Source organism: Rousettus aegyptiacus, unplaced genomic scaffold (assembly GCF_014176215.1).
Source record: "Rousettus aegyptiacus isolate mRouAeg1 unplaced genomic scaffold, mRouAeg1.p scaffold_m13_p_4, whole genome shotgun sequence".
In the NCBI taxonomy this organism is placed as follows: domain Eukaryota; kingdom Metazoa; phylum Chordata; class Mammalia; order Chiroptera; family Pteropodidae; genus Rousettus; species Rousettus aegyptiacus.
Genome location: NW_023416307.1, coordinates 155,168,770 through 155,190,926, shown reverse-complemented (window position 1 = coordinate 155,190,926; position 22,157 = coordinate 155,168,770). Strand labels below are relative to the sequence as shown.

The window sequence follows — 22,157 nt, the reverse complement described above, 5'->3', positions numbered from 1 at the left end:
TAATTTAGATTTACAGAAAAGTTGCAGAAACAACTCTTGAAATTTTAACTTTAAAATTGTTTGGCTCTTTTATTTTTTTTAATTGTTCATCTTAAGGCTATCTTTTTTTAAGACTATTAGTAAACTTTCCAATTCCTTGTCTAGCAGACCTTTAGAATGGATATAGGGCCTTTAATCTCATGAAACTGCTATAAACAGTGTGGTTCAAAGGGCAGGGGCTCCTGGGAATGCATGTAAGGGAGCTGGCACAGCCAAGGCACCATTAGACCAGGGACCACATTCAGAAACTCAGGCCATAAATGACTGATTAAACAAATGCTGACCAAGAGGTTCCATAAAGATAATAGTATATTGTCTTAGGTGATTTTGTTAAGGAACTATTAAATATCCAGCTGTCAGGCTTAGCAGTAGAACAGGACAGATTCATTGCTTCAGGTAACTTACATAGTCCAGTGGTAGGAATAAGAACATAAGATTTCTATTTCTTTGAATTATTTATAAGGCAGCATTATCAAGTATGACATTGTGTGCCACACACACAAAGACAAACTAGAAATTTAAAAATCATTCTAGGTTAAAAAGCAAAGGCATCTTTGTGGGAAAAGTAGCATATGCTCTATAGCTTTAGCTTAGATTGACAAAAGAATGGAATAGCATGAATACGGAATCAGGGATGGAAAGAAGGGACATGGCCCAGGGAAACATGAGAAGCGGGCTGTGAGAGAAGCATTAGTTTAGGGGCAAAGGGGTTATCTGCTTGGGATGAAGAGTACAGCTTGATCTGATGATCTGTGGTGGAAAAGTTTTCCAGAATCCTGGGTCATGATAAGAAGAATCAAGTGCTAGTGTGTAGAATTGATTGCATGTAGTAGTAGAGACCAGCCAGGAGACTTGTAATAGGGCTCTGTACTCAGTTTTGCTCACAGGGATGGAGTTCTTCAGGCCTCTCCTCAGCTCTCCTGGGCCCATTGGTCCAGTTTGCAGGTCAGGCCTCTTGGTGCTCATCGGTCCCTCTATGTTTTTTACATTTGGTCCCTTCACCAGGAGAGCATCTTTTCTGGAGTTCATTTTAGTGGGCTCATGTTCTTCAGTGTATGTCTGTCTCCTTTGGGAAAGTCTTAATAGGGACTTAATATCCAGTATCATTACCAGAAAAAGAAAAATTGGGAAGAGTACCCATCACATAGGGAAGAGGAGTTTGTCCATTTACACTGCAAACATCTTCTCTCCTCTTTATCAGATAAGTGCTAGGGAACAGAGAGATGAATAAGACAGTCTCTGCCCGTGGAGCACTCACAGCCCACGGGGAAGGTAATTGTGCTATGATATGAGTTGAACCGTAGGGAGAGCTCATGCCAAAGTGTTGTGCTCTCACCTGGCACACTCTTTATGAAAGCTCTCACCTGTCTTTAAAACCTAATTTATGGCAAAACCTCCATCCCTTACTACATCTATCACCATCTATTGCCCCATTTCTTCACTCTGTTTTATTCCAGAATTCTCAAAAGCTTTATCTGCACAAGCTGACTATTTGCTAACGAGTTTTCAACTCACGACTGCGTCTGTTCTTGTCAAGGTCAACAGTGACCTCCCTGTGGGCAGATCCAATAGCACATCTGTTTTTTATCTCACAGCAACACATGACAGACCATACCTGCCTTCTTGAAACTGTCCTCTGGGCCTTCATATTATACGTTCCTGGTTTTCCTTCTACCCTACTGATTCTTTTTCCTTCTCAGGAGACTCCTTATTTCTCTCTGAACCATACATGTTGATGTTCCTCAGAGCTCAGTACTAGCCCTCTTTTCTCCCTCAGAGATTTCTGTCCTTTGCCATGGTTTTTAGCATCCTCTAGATGACCGTTGCTGCTGCTGAAGATGATAATCACTTGACACTGTCTTGCCAGTCCCATTCTCAGTGTTAAATATTTTAATTCATTTAATTCTCATACCAACCTTATGAGTTATGTATTACCAACTCCATTTTACAAATGAAGAAACTGAGGCACAAAGAGATTAAACAACAAGGGTAAGGCCACTGTTATTAAGTAGCAGGTTGGGATTCCACCTTGGACAGGCTGTCTCTGCAGCCCATCTTAACCCCTGTGCTGCATTGACACACAAATATTTATCTCTAAACCAGACCTTTCCCCTTGAAACCCTTCCCACACATTTAGCAGCCAACTTATTTACTTGGATTTATTGACGATATCTCAGCTCTTCATAGCTTCACCTCTACCACTATCAAAAACTTCCCTGTCTCAGAAAGTGAAAGCATCAGCCACCCATTTATTTGTTTAAGCCAGAAACCTGACAGTCATCTTTGAGTCAGCCTTTCCTTCCTCCTCACATCCAGTTTATTAAAAAGTGACATTGGTTCTACCACCAAATTTCTCAAAATCTCTTAAATCTCCACTGCCACTATCCTAGGCCAGGCCATTAGCACCTGTTTCCACTTTCGTTCTTCATTCCATTCTCCATAGACCAGCAAGAATAATTTTCTTTGAATGTAAGATTATGTCACTTCCCAGCCAAAAACTCTCCAAGGGCTCCATTGTAAATAGGAAAAAACTTTATACTACGGTGTACAAGACCCTGCTTACATCAGTGATTTTCAACCATTGATGTTTGTGACATGTGTGGAAGAGCTTTGGATGTCTAGATGCTTAGGAATGTTACATTTGGTGGGTGTAAACTCACTGTGGAGAAGGCCTGGCTGAAAGGCAAGTAGAGAAGCACTGCCCCACATGCTCTGGCTGCTACCTACTCACCCAGTCAGCGTCTGGATCTCCAGCTTTGGTAGTTGGTGTTATCATTGAACAAGGTAGGGAGGCAACTCTGTGGAGAATAGTTCTGGATAGGGAAAGGATGCGTTCTTTTCATATATGTTATTTGAGGTGGCTATGAGATGTTCAGTTGGAGATACACATTACTCACTGAGTATATTAAGGGAAGGTCTAGTTAACATAGGTGGAGGCTCACAGTTAGCAGTCATTTCCACAAACATGCAAATCCAGACTGGGAAAGTGGGCGAGACTCAACAAGGTGAGTGATGGTTGAGTGTGTCTAGAGCGGAGTGCCAGGCCAATGATCATTTAAGGGCCCAGCATTGGTGTTGCTTTATCTCCTTGTTTAAAATGTACATTGTAAAAGCTAGTAGGATAGTCATTATTTTTATTTATTGATAAACACATTTATATATCATGAATAAATTATATTTTGCTTTTATAATTTGAACGATTTGACATTCCTCAGCCCTGGAATGGAGAATTGCTCAAGGAAATTTGTTCAGAATTTAGATAGGTGTGTGAGACCTAAGAACCTGTGCTTGGTACCTGTGTCATTGTCTGTCCCACCCTGTAGGGGTTGTGATTCCAACTCGGGGACATCCTCTGCCGCTTTGCATGACTTGGCTATGAGACCATTGAGAATTGGAACTACTCTTCCTTTGGAAGCAGGAGGCTAGAGCAGTGCCTCCTGTCTTCAGAAAAAGTCCTTATAACCCAGAGCTGTATTACTGAGAAAGAACGTGGAAAAAAACAGAACCTTCTATCTAGTTAGAGAAGCAACACAGAGCCACAAGCCTTACTTTCTCATTTTACAATGGCAGGAAGAGAGACATGACTTCTTTGTTGTATTTTTGTTTCTCTAAACGATGATTCTCAACCATGATTGGACATTAGAATCACTTGGGGAGCTTTAAAAAATACTAATAACAGCAGGGCCCCCCACCTTAGACAAATTAAATCAGAATCTCTAGGGGTTAAGGTTCAGGTATATGAGTATTTTTTAAAAGTAGTCCAGATAATTTTAAGGTATAACCAAGTGTAACAGTCACTGTTCTGGACACTTGATAACTCAAAGTATAGTCTGCAGATCAGTTTCCTCACTTGGAATCTTGTTAGGAATGCAGAATCTCAGGTCCTGTTAGATACCTTTTGAATCAGAAACTGTACTTTAGTAAAATCTCCAAATGATTTGTTCGCTTGTTATAGTTTGATGAGCAATGCTTTGGGCCGGTAATTCTGAGCAGTGACTAAACATTAGCATTAGAATTATTTTTTTTTACAAATGGGAGGTTTTAAAAAGACTGATAACTCTTTAAAAAGAGATCCTGGGATAAAGTGCAGGTATTGGTGTTTTAAATCAGAAATTCAAAAGTATGACAGGGCTGTGAATCACTGTTTTAGGCCTTGCTATCCCTGGGATAAGGAGTAGAATTCCAAAGTTTCTTGAAAGTAGGACAGCAGGGAGAGACTTTTTTTAATCATTATTAAAAGAAATAGAACATTTTTCTGGGAGTTTTGCCAAAGGGCCTGATGCAAAACAGTATTGACACTTTTTAATGGTTTCTCTCTCACAGGCTCAAACTGTCCAGGTTGCTGAAGTTGAACCACAGTCACAGCCACAGCCTTCCCCAGAACTTCTGCTTCCAAATTCTCTGAAGCCAGAAGAAGGGCTCGAAGTATGGAAAAACTGGGCCCAGACCAAGAATGCTGAGCTAGAGAAGGATGCTCAAAACAGGCTGGCACCCATTGGGAGTGAGTGTTTGGGAGTGAGAGGGGGAGTGGACTCTGTCTAAAATGCGGTGGCATAGAAGCAGCAGAACAGAATGGCAGGAAAGCGATGTCTCTTGGCTCTGGGGACTAGGAAGCTTCATCTGAAGTAGTATGCTGAATTCAGGATGAGCAATACGCAGGCCTGACCAGCTGCAAATGAGTGGGATTTATGGGGATATGCCCAAGACCGGCATTTTTGTACATATGGATTTCTGGAGTCAGCCTAAATCTGGGCAGAGCGACTTCTGGGAGGAGATAGGAACCAGTGAGTGTGCTCAGGCCCTTCTTCCTTAGCATTATGTTTTTCTCCTATTATAGAGCTTGGATTTTGTTGTGGGTTTTTGCTTTTTGTTTTGGGGATTGTTTGTTTGTTGCTTTCATATGGCTCTAATAAACATTTTCAGGACGTGTGAGGTAGAGAGGATTGTGGAAAGGAAACTCTTGGCATAATAGGGTGTACAGGGAGGGGTATTGCACTAGTAGGCCAATTCTGATCATAGATACAAGTGACAATTTCCATCCCAGCACCCTGATGAGCAATATATGCTTTGAGCCTTCCTTTTAAGGATATGAGTGACCAATAAAGAGATGACTATTGCCAGGTCCCTCATTCACCTTTGGGGCTTGTGTTGTAGGGCGCCAACTTCTGCGATTCCAAGAAGATCTTATCTCTTCTGCTGTGGCTGAGTTAAACTATGGGCTCTGTCTAATGACTCGGGAAGCTCGAAATGGAGAAGGTGAACCCTATGACCCAGATGTACTCTACTATATTTTCCTGTGCATTCAGAAGGTAGGAAACAGAACTTTACAGGAACATATTTGAGCTGTATTCCCATCAGGTATTTGCTGTTTAGTCAAATTAGTAAAATGACAAGCAAGGGGTTATATATATAATAAGGACCTTCTCTATCAGTCAGGTAATAAGCTTTTAGGTGTACTATTTTATAATTGTAAAAGGTCTACATGTTCATTTTACAAAATAAACCATTTATAATCCCACCATCTAGAGAACTTTTGTTAAAATATTTGGCATATTAAAAAGAAGAAATGAACAAACAGACAAAAACACAAAAAAATATTTGGTATATTTGTTACCTGAGAGCCTTTTTTTTTTTTTTTTTTTTTAATCACAAGGTACTTTATATAACACTTTTTGCTAAACATGGTTTACATATAAGCAATTTATCCAAAACAAAGTCTGATACTAACATAACTGCTTGTCTTACTCTCTGCATTAACACAAAATAATTATTTGAAGGAGACTAGTTAGAATATACAACTGTAGTTAAGTTTTCAGGACATCTAAGGTGAAGCATAACAGAAATTCAGTTTAGACTGGCAGTTTAGGAGAACCGAGGTGGTTTTCTTAGTGTTTGAATGCTCTCGTGGAAAAGCCCATAGTACGATGGGGGGAAAGCTCTTGCTGGTTGGCACTCGCTCTGTTGTCTGCACCTAAGAAAAGTCTGCCTCCCAGTTTATTCTTTCTTCCCGGTCACTCAGGGTACTGGGTGACTTGCTTTACATGCTATCTAATTCCATGGTCTCCCCAGTCCCTGAAGGCAGGCACAGTCATCTCCATTTACAGACAAAAAAGCCGAGCCCCAAAAGTTATAAGACTTGCACTAGTTATTTAATTTACACCACAGCTAGTAAGAGGCTGGCCCACGTTTTTTGCTACCACAGGACAATGCCTCACCTGGGTGAAATGGCATTCACAAAATCCGCCCCATTGACTTAAATGCTGTGAGAGTCGGTTCACATGATTTGAAATGTACTGTGGAAAGTGTCACGTGCTGGACAGTTTTGACCTGGTGTATTGTATATTAAGGGGAGAGTGGGTAAGGATAGGCGATGGTACTGGAAGAGAAACGTTTATTTCCCCTGAAAGCCTTACTCAGGAGAATATCAGCAATTTTGTCGATTGTTTTTCTTTTAGTATCTTTTTGAAAATGGACGAGTTGATGACATTTTCTCCGATCTTTATTATGTTCGATTTACGGAGTGGCTACATGAAGTTCTGAAGGACATTCAGCCCCGAGTCACTCCACTTGGTAAGAGTCTTCCTAGTCCTTAGATGTCTTTCCCACCTAGGTTTAAAAAAGAGCGTCGGCTATTTGTGTGGCTTGCTGTGATACAGCATGCGAGTGAGGATGCTATAAATCCCAGGTACCAGCATCGACTGTGCTGCTTACCCTGATATGGAAGGGTCACTGCTTACCAGACACCGAACCCAACTGGTCCCAGTGTGACGAGGACACGGGGCATACAAAGTGTTGGGTAGTCATTCTTTTAATTAAAAGTTATTGATGCAAATTAGAATCATTGCAAAAATTAAGAATTATGAACTGTTTTATCTAGGTATCTCACGTTACATATAGGGGGGTTTCTTTATGTTTGAACATATGTTCTGCATATATAGAACATAATTTTTGCTTTACCCATAGATAACTTCCTGGGCAGCATGTTGTGTTGGAAAGAACATGAGTTTTGCAGTAGAATGTCTGAGGTGTTTATTTTTTAAATAGACTTTATTTTTTAGAGCAGTTTTAGATTTACAGAAAAATTGAGTAGGGATGCGGAATTCCGGTATTCTCCCTCACATGGCGTTTGCCCTGTTATTACCTTGTATCAGTATGGTGTATTTGTTAATTGATGAACCAATATTGAAACATTATTATTAATTAAAGCCTATAGTTTGCATTAGGGTTCACTCTTTGTGTTGTACATTATGTGGGTCTTGACAAATGTATAATGACATGTACCTAAAATTAACAGTATAATACAGAAGTTTCACTACCCTAAAAATCCCCTATGTTCTACCTAGTCAGTTTTCCTTCCCTACCCCTGAATCCTTGGCAACCACAGGTCTTATTACTGTGTCCATAGTTCTGCCTTTTTCAGAATTTCATATAGGTGTAATAATTTAGTATGTGGCCTTTTCAGATTGGTTTCTTTCACTTAGCAATATACATTTAATGTTTCTGAATGTCTTTTTGTAGCTTGATAGATAGCTCATTTCTTTTTATTGCTGAATACTATTCCATTGTATGGATGTACTACAGTTTGTTTATCTGTTCACCTATTGAAGAACTTCCAAGTTTTGGAAATTATGAATAAAGCTGCTGTAAACATTGTGTGCAGGTTTTTGGTGAAAGAATAGGGAGATAGATTAACTGAACAGAATAGAAAGTCCAGAAATAAAGCCACAAAAATATAATCAACTTAACCTTCGACAAAGGAGCAAGGGCAGTTCAATAAAGGATAGTCTTTTTCAACAAATGGTGCTTGAACAGCTGGACATCCACCTTTGAAAACATGAATCTAGATATATACTTTACATCCTTCACAAAACTAACACAAAATGGATTGTAAACCTAAATGTAAAACTATAAATGCAGAACTAAATGTAAAACTATAAATGTAAACCTAAATACAGAACTATAAAATTATAAAACTAGGAGTTAACATAGGAGAAAATCTAGGCAACCTTGGGCTTTGTGATGACTTTTTATGTACAACACCAAAAGCTGTGATCCATGAAAGAAAAAACATAATTTGAACTTCATTAAAAACATCTGTTCTGTGAAAGACACTGTTAAGAGAATGAAAAAAAAAAAAAAGGCTGCAAACTGGGAGAAAATCTTTACGAAACATATCTGATAAAGGACTGGTATCCAAAATATTCAAAGAACTCAACATCCAACAATAAGAAAACAACCTGATTAACAAATGGGCAAAAGGGCTGAACAGGTACCTCAATAAAGAAGATACACAGGTGGTAGATTAGTATATGAAAAGATGCTTATCGTATGTCATCAGGAAATTGCAAATTAAAATAATAACAAGATAACCACTATACAGCTATTAGAATAGCTAAAATACTAAACACTGGCGGCGCCAAATGTTGGATAAGAAGCTATAGTTACTCTCATTCATTGCTTGTGGAAATACAAAGTAGTACAGTCACTTCAGAAGACAATTTGATATTGTTTTACAAAAGTAAACATTTTCTCACCTTATGGTCTAGCAGTCACACTCCTTGGTATTTACCCAAATGAGTTGAAAACAGTCTAGTTAACTTCCATCAGCACACATAGTTACATGCTTAACCTTTTAAAAAAATTATTGGTTCAACAAATTTTTTTGAGTGCTTACTGTATGCCAGTCAGTATTTCAAGTGTAGATAATATAGTAGTGAACAAAATGGAGCTTACAGACTAATAGGGGGAGACAGTGTATAAATAACCAAATTAATTTATGATTAAGTAAGTACTTTGAAGAACAAAGCGCAGGGGAATGGAAGATGCTGAGGGCATGAGGAGCATGGTCGATCTTAGTGACTATCATTAGATCAGAGACCTGAGTGAGTGACTCAAACTTTATGATCTGCAAATTTCCAAGCCAAGTGTGGCTATGCAGAGTTTGTTGTTTTAAACTTTTTTATTACGGAATTTCAAGAACATGAAAGTAAACATAAAATAGATAAATGACACTTCTGTGTACCTAGTGGTTATGGCAAATCTCATTTTATATATACATCACCCATCCTCCCATATTATTTTGAAATAAATCCCAAACACTTCATAAGTATTTTAATATGTATTCTTAACATACCACAGTGCTATTAGACTTTTTTTTTTAATGATAGTTTCATAATGTCATCAAAATATCTTTGTTTCAATTTCTGTCTCATAAATGTCATAATTTTGTTTATCTGATACATGGTGCAAATAAGGTCCACACATTGAAATTGCTGGTATACCTTTTAATATTTAGCCTTAATCTTTAATTTCCCTCTTGATTTTTTTTCTGGCAACTTATTTATGGAAGAAACTAGCCTTTTCAAGTGTCACAGAGTCTACTTTTTGCTGGATACATACATTCTCATTGTGTAGTTTGTTATATTATTCTTTCCCTGTATTTACAGTTAATTGGTAGATGCATATAAACACTTGATCGATCAGGTTTTGGGTTTTTTTGTATGTGTGGTTTTTTTTTGGCAGAGTTACAGTGTAGATGGGTTATTTATTTCCATCCGATACCCATGTCTAAATCCATTAATTCATTATTTGCAAATGGTGGTATTCTAATGTTATTACTTCCTCATTATTAGCTGAAACACAAAGAAACTTTCCCTTGTCAACCTTTTGAATTCCTAGCAGAATAGATTATACGAAGAGGAAATATAAGGGCTGTTTTTTTTTGTTGTTTAGCAGTTTTCACAGGAATTAGTTGGTTCACCATCTTTCCCCAGTGATAACCAATTAGCTGGGTGGTTTTTTGTTTGTTTTTAAGAGTCCTTGTGAACTAATGAATATAAATGTGTTTAATATGATTCAGTCTTTTGCATTTATCTTTACTGATGCTCAGATTGTCCCATCTTCAGCTATTTGGAGCATCTTTAAATTGGCCCATAAATTCTTTTGACACACCCTTCTTCCTTGATTTTTGGTTTGCCAAAATGTTCCTGTCCCAGTTTGGAAGCAATCCGTTCTCCATGGAGCCCGGTTCTTTTAGTGGTAAATGGTATTTCAGTACCAAAGTCTGGATGCTAGGCATGCTCATTGCTCCTGTGTTGATCATTGTTTCTAGGCCTTTCGGTAGAGAGAACCAAAAATATAAACAAAATAGATTATTCTGATTCTTAGAGTTCAGAATCAGAACTACAAGGCTTTTATATAATATCTATCTGTATCTCCCTTGTCCCATGCAAGGAGTCTTGGTTTTTAGGTATTAAAGTTCACTTTAAGTTGTGTCGTTAAGAAGCAGTCAATGCTAGGGAAGTGACACCAGGTGGCAGAGTGAACCCAGAAAAAATACGGCATGCCAAGGTATGCCTAGGACCACTCCTAAGGCTAACCTTTCCTGAGAAGGGCTGCCTTCTGCCACTCGTCCTGCTCCAGACATGTCTAAGAGCAAAGAAGCTTATCTCATTGTAACTGGGCCACAAAATGCAGGAGTAGTAGAGCAGCCCTAAAGAGATGGAAGTGCACTAACAGAGTCAGAGGGCCAGCTTTGGCAAGAACAGAAAAGAGGAGTGTACTAGGCAGAATATTTCTTTCCCTGCTTCTAAGAAGTGACACCCTCACTGCTTGTCTGGAGAATGTTGGTGTCTGCTGCTGTTTAATCCACCATGCCCTCAGTGTCTGGTACAAAAACACTTTCACATTGACTGTTGGATGAACACATGAAGTGGGGTTGGTGATCAAACTATCAGCGTTCGCCCCCACCCCCTACTGTCAATTTGCTTATGAACCAGAGTGCCCTGTGGGGGCACCTGTAACAGTTAAGAATGTCAGTCTCCTCTTTATCCATAGAGGGCATGAGAATGGACATGCTTTCTAGAGATGGAAAATGTGACAGATGGTTTAGTACATGTAAACAGGGACGTGCATACCAGTTCTTTGGGTCCCGGACACTTGGAAATATGATGAAAGCTCTGTACCCTCTCTTCAGAGAAGTATGCGTATGTACAGAGTTTGGTTTAGAGTTTTGGGTGTTTCACTTTCCCCAAGGGCTATCCTTTTGTCCCATGTTAACCTTGTATTAAAGGAAGAATTAGCATCAGGTAAGAACAATCAGTTGTATGTCAAGCAGTGGTTTTCAAAGTTTGATCTTAGGAATTTGTTAGAAATGCATCTTATCAGGTCCCACCCCAGAACTCTGCTTTGGGACCTAGCCATTTGTGTTTTAACAAGCCTCCTAGATGATTCTGCCATACCAGGGAGACTTCTGGTTAAACTTGTACTCCTGTGTGGTCCTTGTTATGCCTCACACCTCCCATCCTGCACCTTTGGGACCGCCTGCCATCCTCTTGTTGTAGCAGTACTCTATTCCTCCTAGGCTATGTCCTGCCCAGCCACGTGACTGAGGAGATGCTGTGGGAGTGCAAGCAGCTTGGGGCTCACTCCCCTTCCACCCTGCTGACCACCCTCATGTTCTTTAACACCAAGTAAGTGTTCTAGAGGCTTCATGCTTAGCCACTGCTGGCATCCGGCCAGTGAAGAGGGTGGAAACTATCCAGGCAGACTTCTGAATTCCTTTAACACACATTTGAGAGCCTTTGGGCATCCGAAAGCCTTCAGCCCCACTTGGCTGCATTTTGTGTGGTGACCAGTGAGGCAGACAGCCTTGCCAGGCCTCTACCATCAGTCTTGATGTGGCTTCTCCACTAGTGTGTTTGGGTGTGGGCCTGCCCATATCCTGGGAGTGTGGGCAGTGACTCCTCTGAAGCACTGATGGCGGAGGGTAAGTCATGGTCTCCTCCTGGCATCCCTCCCTTTGCCTTGCTTTCAATTGCGGTGCAGGTACTTCCTGTTGAAGACAGTGGACCAGCACATGAAGCTGGCCTTCTCCAAGGTCTTGCGACAGACAAAGAAGAACCCCTCTAATCCTAAGGATAAAAGCACGAGTATTCGGTACCTGAAGGCACTTGGGATCCACCAGACTGGCCAGAAAGGTAGGAGAAGGAGGCAGGGGCTCAGAAACAGGTGCTACTTGTTCTGCTCTGCCCTTCTGCCTGGGGATGGCTAGTGATGAGTGTGAAGGTTGGGATTTGCTGGATAGGAATTCTCCGTTCCCTTCTCAGCCAGAAACTTCAAACTCTTCAAGAAGCAGAGATGCCCAAAAAGATACTTGCCGTTTCCTTTCATAGTCAATTCCCATGCCTCACACCCTTTCCTTTCCCCTTCCAACATTTCCTAGTTGGGTTGGCTAGAAGACTAAGGTTCCTAATTTGGACCTGAGCCAAGGCTATCTGGTGCCATATCTGTGATGGGGGCTGTGTATTTTATAGTTACAGATGACATGTATGCAGAACAGACGGAAAATCCAGAGAATCCACTGAGATGTCCCATCAAGCTCTACGATTTCTACCTCTTTAAATGGTGAGGAGGCTTTGAGTGGGTGACTGTGTGTGTGTTTTTGCACCTGCGTACCTGTGTGCAGAGGCATTCTCTAGTCCCCTACAGAGAGTAAAAACAGACTTCCAAAAAGCTAAATATAAAAGCAGGCTTACTGCTTTTTCCAAAGCATGTGATGTGCCTAGCACTATGATATAAAAGGGGTCCCTGCTCCTTGATGGGCCCCCTTTCATGGAGAGGTGATGAAAGTAGAGGTAAATAGAGAGGGGTTGCCTCCATCCCATATTGAGCATAGCCCTGCATCTTCCTAGGCTTGACCTTTTGTCACCACCACCATCCGTCTAGCGGGAGACTCCTTCCCCTGGCTTTTGTTCTCTCTTGCCCCTGCTGTTTGGCTGTCATGTTCACAGCAATGCCAGAAAGCTATTTCTCTGTTGTGAGTCTTATGTTACTTAAAACCTTCCATGCTTTTCTTTCACTCTACAGAGACAGTAATCCTACTGTGGCAGAGACAGCATTTCATTCAGTCCCCCTTTTAACCTCATGGCCATGTAGCTCTTGGCTCTGTAGCTACACTGTGGCTCCTCTCCATTAAAGGACATCATACTCTCCCTTTCTCAAGGCCTCGGCACAGAACTTTTTCTTGTTGGGCAACACCCACCTTACCTCACCCCTACCCATGTGGCTGGTTATTTTCTGTGCATCCCCATTCTCAAACACAGCTTTATCGGGGAAGCATTTTCAGATTCCCTCCTCTTCCCTTAGGCTGTTTTCTCTGTTGCATTTACATTTTTTTTTTTTTTGGTCATTTTATATGTATTTGTATAACTATTTAATTACTGTCTGCTTCTCTTATCTATAAGCTTCATAAGGTAGGGACTCTTGGGTCTTGCTCATTAATATCAGCACCTAGCGCAGGACTGGAACACAGTAGCCCTTTGATAAATCTTGAGTGGATGGTTGAATAACTGAGAGGATAGCATGTGCTAAATACTTAAGAGAAGTACAGCACAACATTGAGGGGGTGGGGAGTGGTAAGCTCAGGTAAGCGTCCCACATCATAGCCAACCTGGGAAGGCAGAGCCCCTCAGGTAGAACTGAGGAAGTATCGGTGGATTGGTAAAGGAAACAACATGCACAAGGACTTGGAGGTAGTCCTGGGCGGTGAAGTTGGTTCCAAGTGGGATGTGAGTCCTGGGAGCCCTCCAGGCAGCTGGTTAGAGGTATTACAGCTGGCAGTATGTGAGGGAGGAGCAGAAGAGAGGCAGCCAATCACTGGCATTCGCAGTAGTCTCGGAGGAGATCCTAGAGGTAATATGTGTTGGCTCTGTGGAATTCAGCAGATGTGCCACCATACCTTCCAGAGTTGTTACCTTCCCAGACAGCATCTGGCTGGAAGGTTCAGGTGGGAGGGTTGAGTTGAGATTTCGGTGTGAATTTAACCAGCTTTTACTGAAATATTCTTCAGTCCCCAGAGTGTGAAAGGCCGGAATGACACCTTTTACCTGACGCCTGAGCCAGTGGTGGCCCCCAACAGCCCAATCTGGTACTCAGTCCAGCCTATCAGCAGAGAGCAGATGGGACAGATGCTGACTCGGATCCTGGTGATACGAGAAATTCAGGAGGCCATTGCGGTGGCCAGTGCAAGCACCATGCACTGAGATCCCTTAGCCGTGGTGTAAGGGGAAGCATCCAGGAAAAAACGGACAGACTTTCACACTAAAGAAGAGGCCTCCATTTTTTCTTTTCTTTTTTTATTGGTGTAGTTATGAAGGCTTTCAGACTGCTTCTGTTTAAAATGTAAAAGGAAATTTTGCCTCCTGTGCATCTTCATAAACCTGCTGCCACAGAGTCCTCAGCCCATGGGGGCTCTGGGTTTCCTGAGAGCCAGGTGTCCTAGAAAGTTGCTGGATGACTTTTTTTTTTTTTTTTGTCTTTTTTTTTTTTTTTGTCTGGGGCCTTGGGAAAGGGCTTGGACTGTGAGAAATGTGGCCCCTTCCCCTCCTCCAGAAAGATGGAATTAATAATGGATGGACCCTCCAAGGAATCTCCTCAGCCGGCTTCCACTCTGGCCAACTTTGCTGACCACAGGGGAGCCACAGTCATTTCTTCATGCTCACATAAACTTAGCATCTTAATGGAAGGAAAATGAGGGGAACTTCAATTATGATTTATTAAAGACAATTTCTATTACACCCTCCTTTAAGACAAGTGACATTTTAGATGTTAAAGTAAAAACTTTACCATGCTTTTTTTTTTTTTTTTTTTTTTGGCCTAACAATGAGGCCTTAAACCTGAGGCTCCTATGCCTGATGGAATTCTTGTAACATACACTTGTGTATCATATAAAGATACCACTCTGTTTCTCTTATGTATTCTTAATCTAGTTGTTTATTAAGAATGACAAGCACGTCTTTTCAACATGCTAGTGAACAACGCCTCTTTATTTGGGAGGAGACTGGCGGGACAGTGGAAGCAAAACCTAGTCCGTTCATTGGGACGGGCCACGGTCCTGCGGGAGGGGGCGGAGAAGCTGAACAGCCCAACCTCCCTGGCTGTGTGGGTCGTAATGTGCGCATGCCACCCCTCGCCGGCCCCCTCCTCACATACGCTCTGGCTCCGCCTCCGCGCACTGCGTGCTGACGTCCGTGCACGTAGGGCGGAGTGACGATCGCGGCGGGTGTATATTGGCGCGGCCCTGACGGCAGCGGCCTCTGCGGCGTGGTTCTCTCCGACACCCGACTTTTCCGCACGCTGGCCATGGCCGACTATCTGATTAGCGGGGGCACGTCCTACGTGCCAGACGACGGGCTTACCGCACAGCAGCTGTTCAACTGCGGGGACGGCCTCACTTACAAGTGCGGGCCTAGTGGGCTCACCTGGGCGAGGGGAGGAGAGGCGCGCTAGGCTGGGAGGCTGGGTGGGGCTTCCATTGGGCCCGGCATGGGAGACAGGTTCCAGAAATTTTCCACCCATCTCCGGGGTTCACTTTGACGGATCTGAAGCAGGGTGGGATGGAGGTGGCATCTTAGTAGTGGTTGGGATTTCAGGCCAGAAACTCCATTCTCTGGGCACATGGAGTTGTCAGGGTTCCAGGGGTGCCGATGACAGCTAGGTGGCAGAAAAGGTTCTCTGTCACCATCTCCACTTTGTGCTCTGCCTTGCCTGTGACACGTGCTCTTAGGTCAATGCCATCTCTGTCCAAATGCGTTATTAGATGATCTATGGGGATGGAGTCTTGGGTTGCGATAAGCTTAAGCCTTACTCCCAATTCGCTCCCCTCCTCCATAGTGACTTTCTCATTCTCCCCGGGTACATCGACTTCACTGCAGACCAGGTGGTGAGTATGGCCAGGAATTGAGTCCTTAGCATGAAGATTGGGTAAGGTGCTGTTAAACCCTGGTCTTTTTGACTACTTTGCCAGATTGGCCTTGTGGGTGGCTTCTATGGAATGGTCTTGCTAGCATGCACGTCACACAGGGCACCTGTTTTGTGGGGGACCTGGCATCATCATGAGGTATATGAGGTGCTTTCCCACATTAGCTGGTCTTTTATCCTCAGGACCTGACCTCTGCTCTGACCAAAAAGATCACTCTGAAGACCCCACTGGTTTCCTCACCTATGGACACGGTCACAGAGGCTGGAATGGCCATAGCTATGGCGGTGAGCACCATGGGGAGTAAGGGCAGAAACGGGCCCGATCTCTCTTTCTCAAAAGCGTAGTCATTCATTTCTTATTGTCACTTTTCCTCTGTCTTCTGTTTATTCGGCAGCTTACAGGTGGTATTGGCTTCATTCACCACAACTGTACACCTGAATTCCAGGCCAACGAAGTTCGAAAAGTGAAGGTCAGAAGGGCAAGGATCGTTGTCAGGAGTCCCTGGGAATTGCACTGAGGTGGAGCAGGGTGGGAGTGGGGAATTTATTTTGTTCCCCATTTAGGATCCTTTTATCTCCACTGTGGAGTTGAATTTCTGAGCATAAAAGCCTGACCCTGGGTCTTAAGGCGACAGAAGAGGACCAGGTGGACAGTGCCTACAGCCCACCCACGTTTCCTGTCCCAGAGTTTGAGGTGTTGGTGTGATTTGGTCCTATGGCACTGCCAAAGGGGGAGCTGGCACAGACCTCAGGCTTTAGACCAAGAGCCTGATGAAAGCAGTTCAGAAATGCCCTCTCACCATCCCTTCCAGAAATACGAGCAGGGATTCATTACGGACCCCGTAGTCCTCAGCCCCAAGGATCGAGTACGGGATGTGTTTGAAGCCAAGGCCCGGCATGGCTTCTGTGGTATTCCCATCACCGACACAGGCCGGATGGGGAGCCGCCTGGTGGGCATCATCTCCTCAAGGGACATTGATTTTCTCAAGGAGGAGGAGCACGACCGGTTTTTGGAAGAGGTGGGTGCACTGGTAGCCAAGCCAATCTCTGGCAACCTGGCTTCTGTTGCCTGAATGGCATTTTTGAGGGCCTCGGCTTTCCAGGAAAGATGAGTGCCTAGCCAAGTTACTGATCACTTCATGGGGTTCCTGCAGCCCTGCCCTACCAGAGGTGCTCAGTCTACCCAAGTGTTTGCCAGCGTGTACACTTTGCCATCCCCAGGGTGAAGGCAGTGCTTAAGGACCAACTTCAGCCGCCTCTTCTAATTCTCTTATCGGTCTGGTTTGGCCCTTCTTTCTCCACAGTGTAGCAGGCTGCTCCATATACCATATTGTCCTTTCTACTCAGTTCTCACACTTCCAACTAGATTGCTGTAGGTACTTTTGGGTTCACTTGAGGAGGGTGGTTTGGGTGTAGGTGTGTGAACATGGTTTTTAGAACCTCAGCCCTGCCTTAAGGACAGGGCCTTTTGGGAGCTCTAGTCTCTTGGTCCTTCCTCATAGCTCCCCTCCCTCCTAGATCATGACAAAGAGAGATGACTTGGTGGTAGCCCCAGCAGGCATCACGCTGAAGGAAGCAAATGAAATTCTGCAGCGCAGCAAGAAAGGTGAGTCCTAGGGGTAGGAAGGGCTCAGTAACCAAAGATCGGGGCCTGATTCATGTTCTGCTCTGCCTCTAGGAAAGTTACCCATCGTGAATGAAGACGATGAGCTGGTGGCCATTATTGCCCGGACAGACCTGAAGAAGAACCGGGATTACCCACTGGCCTCCAAAGACACCAAGAAGCAGCTGCTGTGTGGAGCAGCCATCGGCACGCATGAAGATGACAAGTATCGGCTGGACTTGCTAGCCCAGGCTGGGGTGGACGCAGTCGTTTTGGTGAGCTGCTGCACAGGCAGAGTGGGGCGGAAGGGGCAGCTGTCATACCAGTCTCACCGGGACTTCCTTCCTGTCCCAGGATTCTTCTCAAGGAAACTCCATCTTCCAGATCAACATGATCAAGTACATCAAAGAGAAATACCCCAATCTCCAGGTCATTGGGGGCAATGGTGAGGCAGCATGGACACAGAAGGAATTGCGGCAAGGGTAGGGAAGCTAGGCTTCCACCTAGACCTTTACCTGAGCCTTTTCCCTGCTCTTCATTGCAGTGGTCACAGCGGCTCAGGCCAAGAATCTCATTGATGCTGGTGTAGATGCCCTACGGGTGGGCATGGGCAGTGGCTCCATCTGCATCACCCAGGAAGGTAAGAAGATACCTTGGCAGGGCCCTTAGATCCACATGCCCTGGAGCCAGGCACTCTCTTGGGAATTAAATGAGTCCTTCAATAGGGGCAGCCACAGGGCCAGAGAGGCCCCTTGGATGGGTGACATGCTGGAAGCAAGACGAGCTCTCGTCATTCCTCACTTGCCACTCCCCCTGCCTAGCCTGGCCTCCTTGCTCCTGCTCTGCGCCCTCTCTAAACTCTGGTCTGTTTGTTTTATTTAGCGGCTCCCAAGATCCCTCCAGACATAAAGTCCCACAGCCCCAAATGCCCTTCTACTGTCACGGGCTGCTATAGTAAGTCCGGCCCGGCCCACTAGCCCGGCCCAGCTGCCCACTGCCCGGCTGCTTGGTTGACTGTAGCTGTAGCTCCCGGGGTTTGTGGTGCTGTTGGGTGGGCAGGGCAGACTGAATGACAGACCATGGTTTTGGGGGCTGCTCGAGAACATATAGCTCCCCCTCCTCTTCCTGGGATGTTTACAGGGCAGGATGTCCTTCCCCAGGTAGGCCCTGCTCTGCCCACACCTCTTGCAGTAGGTACCCCTGAGGGACCAACTCTGAAACACTCTTCCTTCCACACAACCACTGCCCTGATCATGCCTGAGCTGCCCACCATGTAGGAAGGGGTGGTCCTCTGGGTACTAACTGCACGGTGACCCCTACCCGACCTGATACCAGTTGGGCGGGGCTTTCCCAGCTGCTGATTGCATGTGCCTGAGGCTGCCCTGGGCCATGCACACGTGCACGTGCACACGCAAGGGTGAGTGGTGACCATCACAGCTCTTTGTACTGTTCAAAGCAGGGAGGCAATAGCCATCCCAGAAATGACTTGTCCTCAGCCAGGCTGCAGTCCTGGTATAGGTATAGCTGAGAGCTGTGGGTGCAGAGTTGTGGCCACAGTGCCCCTTGCCTGCCCCCACTAACTCCACCCACCCTTCTGTTCCTCCATCTCTTAACAGTGCTAGCCTGCGGGCGGCCCCAAGCAACAGCAGTGTACAAGGTGTCAGAATATGCACGGCGCTTTGGTGTTCCTGTCATTGCTGATGGAGGAATCCAAAATGTGGGCCATATCGCCAAAGCCTTGGCCCTTGGGGCCTCCACAGGTGAGGCCCAGCACCTAGGGAGCCTGGGGGACTCCTTCCCCAGTGCCACTCAGGGTCTGCCCCCAGTAATCCATCTGTCCATAGTCATGATGGGCTCCCTTCTGGCTGCTACCACCGAGGCCCCTGGAGAGTACTTCTTCTCTGATGGGATTCGGCTGAAGAAATACCGTGGTATGGGCTCTCTTGACGCCATGGACAAGCATCTCAGTAGCCAGAACCGATATTTCAGGTGGGACAGGTGATTAGTTACTTTACACCAGCCCTGCACTAACAACAGTCTCATCTCAGCTTTGACCTTGTCCACGTCTACTGCCTTTCCCTGCAGTGAAGCTGACAAAATCAAGGTGGCCCAGGGGGTGTCTGGGGCTGTGCAAGACAAAGGGTCCATCCACAAATTTGTCCCCTACTTGATCGCTGGCATCCAGCACTCCTGCCAAGATATTGGTGCCAAGAGTTTGACCCAAGTGCGGTAAGCCTGGGGAGTTTGGACATGGGTTGAGGGGCTGGTCCAGGGCCAGCTACCCATGTCCAACATCTGCCCCTTTCCAGAGCCATGATGTATTCTGGGGAGCTCAAGTTTGAGAAAAGAACATCCTCAGCACAAGTGGAAGGTGGCGTCCACGGCCTCCATTCGTAAGTGACCAACCCTTTCCCACCCTGGCCTTGGGGTGGAGACCTGCTATGCCTCCCTCCTGCTGCCCTTACCTCACAGCTGGTTCTCCTGCTTACAGGTATGAGAAGCGGCTTTTCTGAAAAATACAGTGTATCTTCTTGGTTTTTCAATAAAAGTTTGAAAAAAGCGATGCTTGGTTTTTGAAGTCATTAGACACATGGGCCTTTGCAGCTACCACATCACAGATACACACAACACCACACCCTCATTTCCAGAGAAAGCCCCGGGCCTTGAGGTAAAGGTGTGCTGTGCACCTGGACACGGGTAGTACTAGGTTCCAAAGTGCCTCCTGAGGTGGTCCCCAAGCCAGCTCTAAACTGCTCTGGCTCTTATGTGTTCAATCTCAGATGCTGACAGTGGCTACTTAGGGAGGGGTCAGGGAACAGCCCTCTAACTTGAAGCTCTAAAAAGGACCTTATGGAGAAGATACTGAGATGACTTCAAATTTGCCTGTGAGCAAGGAGAGAGGTCTGCAATTTGGAACAGGTGTATATAACACCTGGCCTCTGAGGGGCCGCAGTCTAGGTGAAAAGGTGACCCCCTGGTTTCTTTGCAACCCCCACCAAGACCCCACTGAGCCAGCAGCCCCTAGCCAGCAACACACCTAGTACAAAATGAGATAAATGGATTAAGTTATTAATTTGCTGGTAAGCAAAAGCATTACAGTGCCACACGGGAGGGTCTTGTGCCTTGGGAACCCCCGCTCTCTGCAAAGGTGTCAGAGCCCTCCTGGACAGGTCAGGTCGGTTCCTGGTGGTTCATGCTGCAGCTTGGACTGGAGATGTGAGCACGGTTCCTCCCGGTGGGGGGATGAGCGCAGCTCCTGTCACTCGGCCTTCATGACACAGGAAGTTGAAAGTGGCACAGGCATTGGGCTGCAAAGAGAACTAGCATCAGCTGAGCTAGAGCCAGGCCCGGACTCCCCTCAGCGGTCCCAAGTGCTGGCACTGACCGTGTCCTGCACCTCCACAGCGATGCCTCGCTGCCTCATGGCTCGCAGCACCTGGGGCGGCAGCCGCTCAGTCCGGTCTCCAGTGCCCACCACCACGATTTCTGGGGAAAGACGGGCGCGGCAAGTCTATAACTAGGTCTGCTGACAGGCTGGGGTGGGGGTGGCTTTCTGGGATTGGGACCTCAGCTCTCCCACTCTCCGATACCTATTCGGGGCTCCAGCATCCAGAAGAGAGAGAAGCTTTCTTCCGTGATGTCCTGGTGGGATCCTACCTGTGAGAGAAGGAGGCAGGTTAAACAAATACATGCAACTTTCCCTACGGACCTGCTCCACACGGGGCCACGCAAAAGCCAGGTTCGACAAGGACAGAAACAGGGAGCAGGCGTGGGACTTCGGCCCTCGGCTTCTCATTGCCAGGAAGCGCTTACGTTCCACTGCACCACCGAGAGCGGGAGCAGCGCGCAGGGCCCAAGCACGCGATTTCCGTTGACCACGAAGCCGCGGCTGCTGTAGCTGTCGATGTACGTGGCGTGCGGGGACTCGCGTTGCAGCAGAGCGATGCGCGTCCGCTGATACAGCTCGTCATCCGCCGGCGTGAGCCGGTGCCCACGCCGTGGGGCCCTGCGGAGGGGTATGGTTAGGGGCCTAGGGGACCGCCAGCCAGGGGAGATGGGGTGGTCAGGGATGCTGGGGCCTGGCTCACCATAGCAAATCGGCGAGCGGACAGCGGAGAGCGGGTCGCGCACGGCAGAGGCCGCGAAACACGAACGCGGCGACCATTGCGAACAGCGCGCTGGGTCAGGGGGGACGCAGCCGAGCCTAGCTCAGTGCGGTAGCAGCGCCCCTTGCGTCGCGGAGGGCACCGCGCAGTTCGCCGAGCGCAGGAGTGGGCCGGTGCCATCTGTCTCAAGAGGGTGCGTCCCCCAGAGCGGCTCCAGTGTCTGCTTGCACCTGCTGCCCGCCCCGCCCTGGGCCCCCACAGACCGTCCTGGGGGATCCGGACACCTGCTGGCGGGGCTGACATCAGGGCACTGCCTGGGCCCCAGCCGCGGCTTGGCCCCCGGCTCTCATCCTTCACACAAGGCTCCTGGGGCCTGGGGCGGGGCGGCCGCGCACCTGGCCGAGTCCCGCACACCTGGCCAAGGCGTGGTGCCAGACTCCAAACCCCTAATCCCGGCTTTGGGGCGTCGGGTTCCCAGGGCTGGGCAAGCGGCTCAAGTTTTCCCCGCTCACCTCCAAATCACGCCCCACCCTAACCGTCACCCGCGCGACCGTTGGCGTCGCCGTCGCGCGTCTCACGGGGCGTGGCCGCGCGTGGATTGGCTTCTCGGGAGCGCGAGGGGGCGTGACCGGGTGGTTTCACCTTAAAAT

General features: G+C 46.2%; 3 protein-coding genes across 7 annotated transcripts in view; 2 read left to right on the top strand and 1 right to left on the bottom strand.

Annotated features, from left to right (window-relative positions):
- QRICH1 (glutamine rich 1) overlaps nt 1-14,841 on the top strand; it is a 35,012-nt gene extending 20,171 nt beyond the window's left edge. For all 4 annotated transcript variants that reach the window (XM_016149898.2, XM_016149899.2, XM_036218772.1 and 1 more), the window contains 7 exons: nt 4,363-4,540; nt 5,194-5,348; nt 6,495-6,609; nt 11,402-11,510; nt 11,866-12,017; nt 12,354-12,444; nt 13,889-14,841. In XM_016149898.2, coding sequence (XP_016005384.2) covers nt 4,363-4,540; nt 5,194-5,348; nt 6,495-6,609; nt 11,402-11,510; nt 11,866-12,017; nt 12,354-12,444; nt 13,889-14,081 — 993 coding nt within the window. In that variant the 3' untranslated portion in view covers nt 14,082-14,841. The remainder of the gene's footprint in view (nt 1-4,362; nt 4,541-5,193; nt 5,349-6,494; nt 6,610-11,401; nt 11,511-11,865; nt 12,018-12,353; nt 12,445-13,888) is intronic.
- Nucleotides 14,842-15,092: 251 nt separating this feature from the next.
- Nucleotides 15,093-19,964, top strand: IMPDH2 (inosine monophosphate dehydrogenase 2). Of its 2 annotated transcripts, XM_016149904.2 has the most exons (15): nt 15,093-15,278; nt 15,712-15,760; nt 15,982-16,083; nt 16,194-16,268; nt 16,611-16,817; nt 17,317-17,404; nt 17,477-17,676; nt 17,756-17,846; nt 17,946-18,041; nt 18,284-18,355; nt 19,018-19,161; nt 19,246-19,390; nt 19,487-19,630; nt 19,711-19,794; nt 19,893-19,964. In XM_016149904.2, exons 1-15 carry the CDS (start codon nt 15,181-15,183, stop codon nt 19,912-19,914), a joined length of 1,617 nt encoding a protein of 538 aa, XP_016005390.1. In that variant the 5' UTR covers nt 15,093-15,180; the 3' UTR covers nt 19,915-19,964. The 2 variants fall into 2 exon arrangements, with proteins under 2 accessions (XP_016005390.1, XP_016005391.1); XM_016149905.2 differs by lacking the exon at nt 18,284-18,355 and having other exon boundaries at nt 15,116-15,278.
- A 485-nt stretch (nt 19,965-20,449) lies between these two features.
- On the bottom strand, nt 20,450-22,031 carry NDUFAF3 (NADH:ubiquinone oxidoreductase complex assembly factor 3). The gene is made up of 5 exons (XM_016149913.2): nt 21,490-22,031; nt 21,215-21,407; nt 20,992-21,058; nt 20,787-20,887; nt 20,450-20,709 (listed from the first exon to the last, which is right to left on the bottom strand). Exons 1-5 carry the CDS (start codon nt 21,564-21,566, stop codon nt 20,593-20,595), a joined length of 555 nt encoding a protein of 184 aa, XP_016005399.1. The 5' UTR covers nt 21,567-22,031; the 3' UTR covers nt 20,450-20,592.
- Nucleotides 22,032-22,157: the final 126 nt, after the last annotated feature.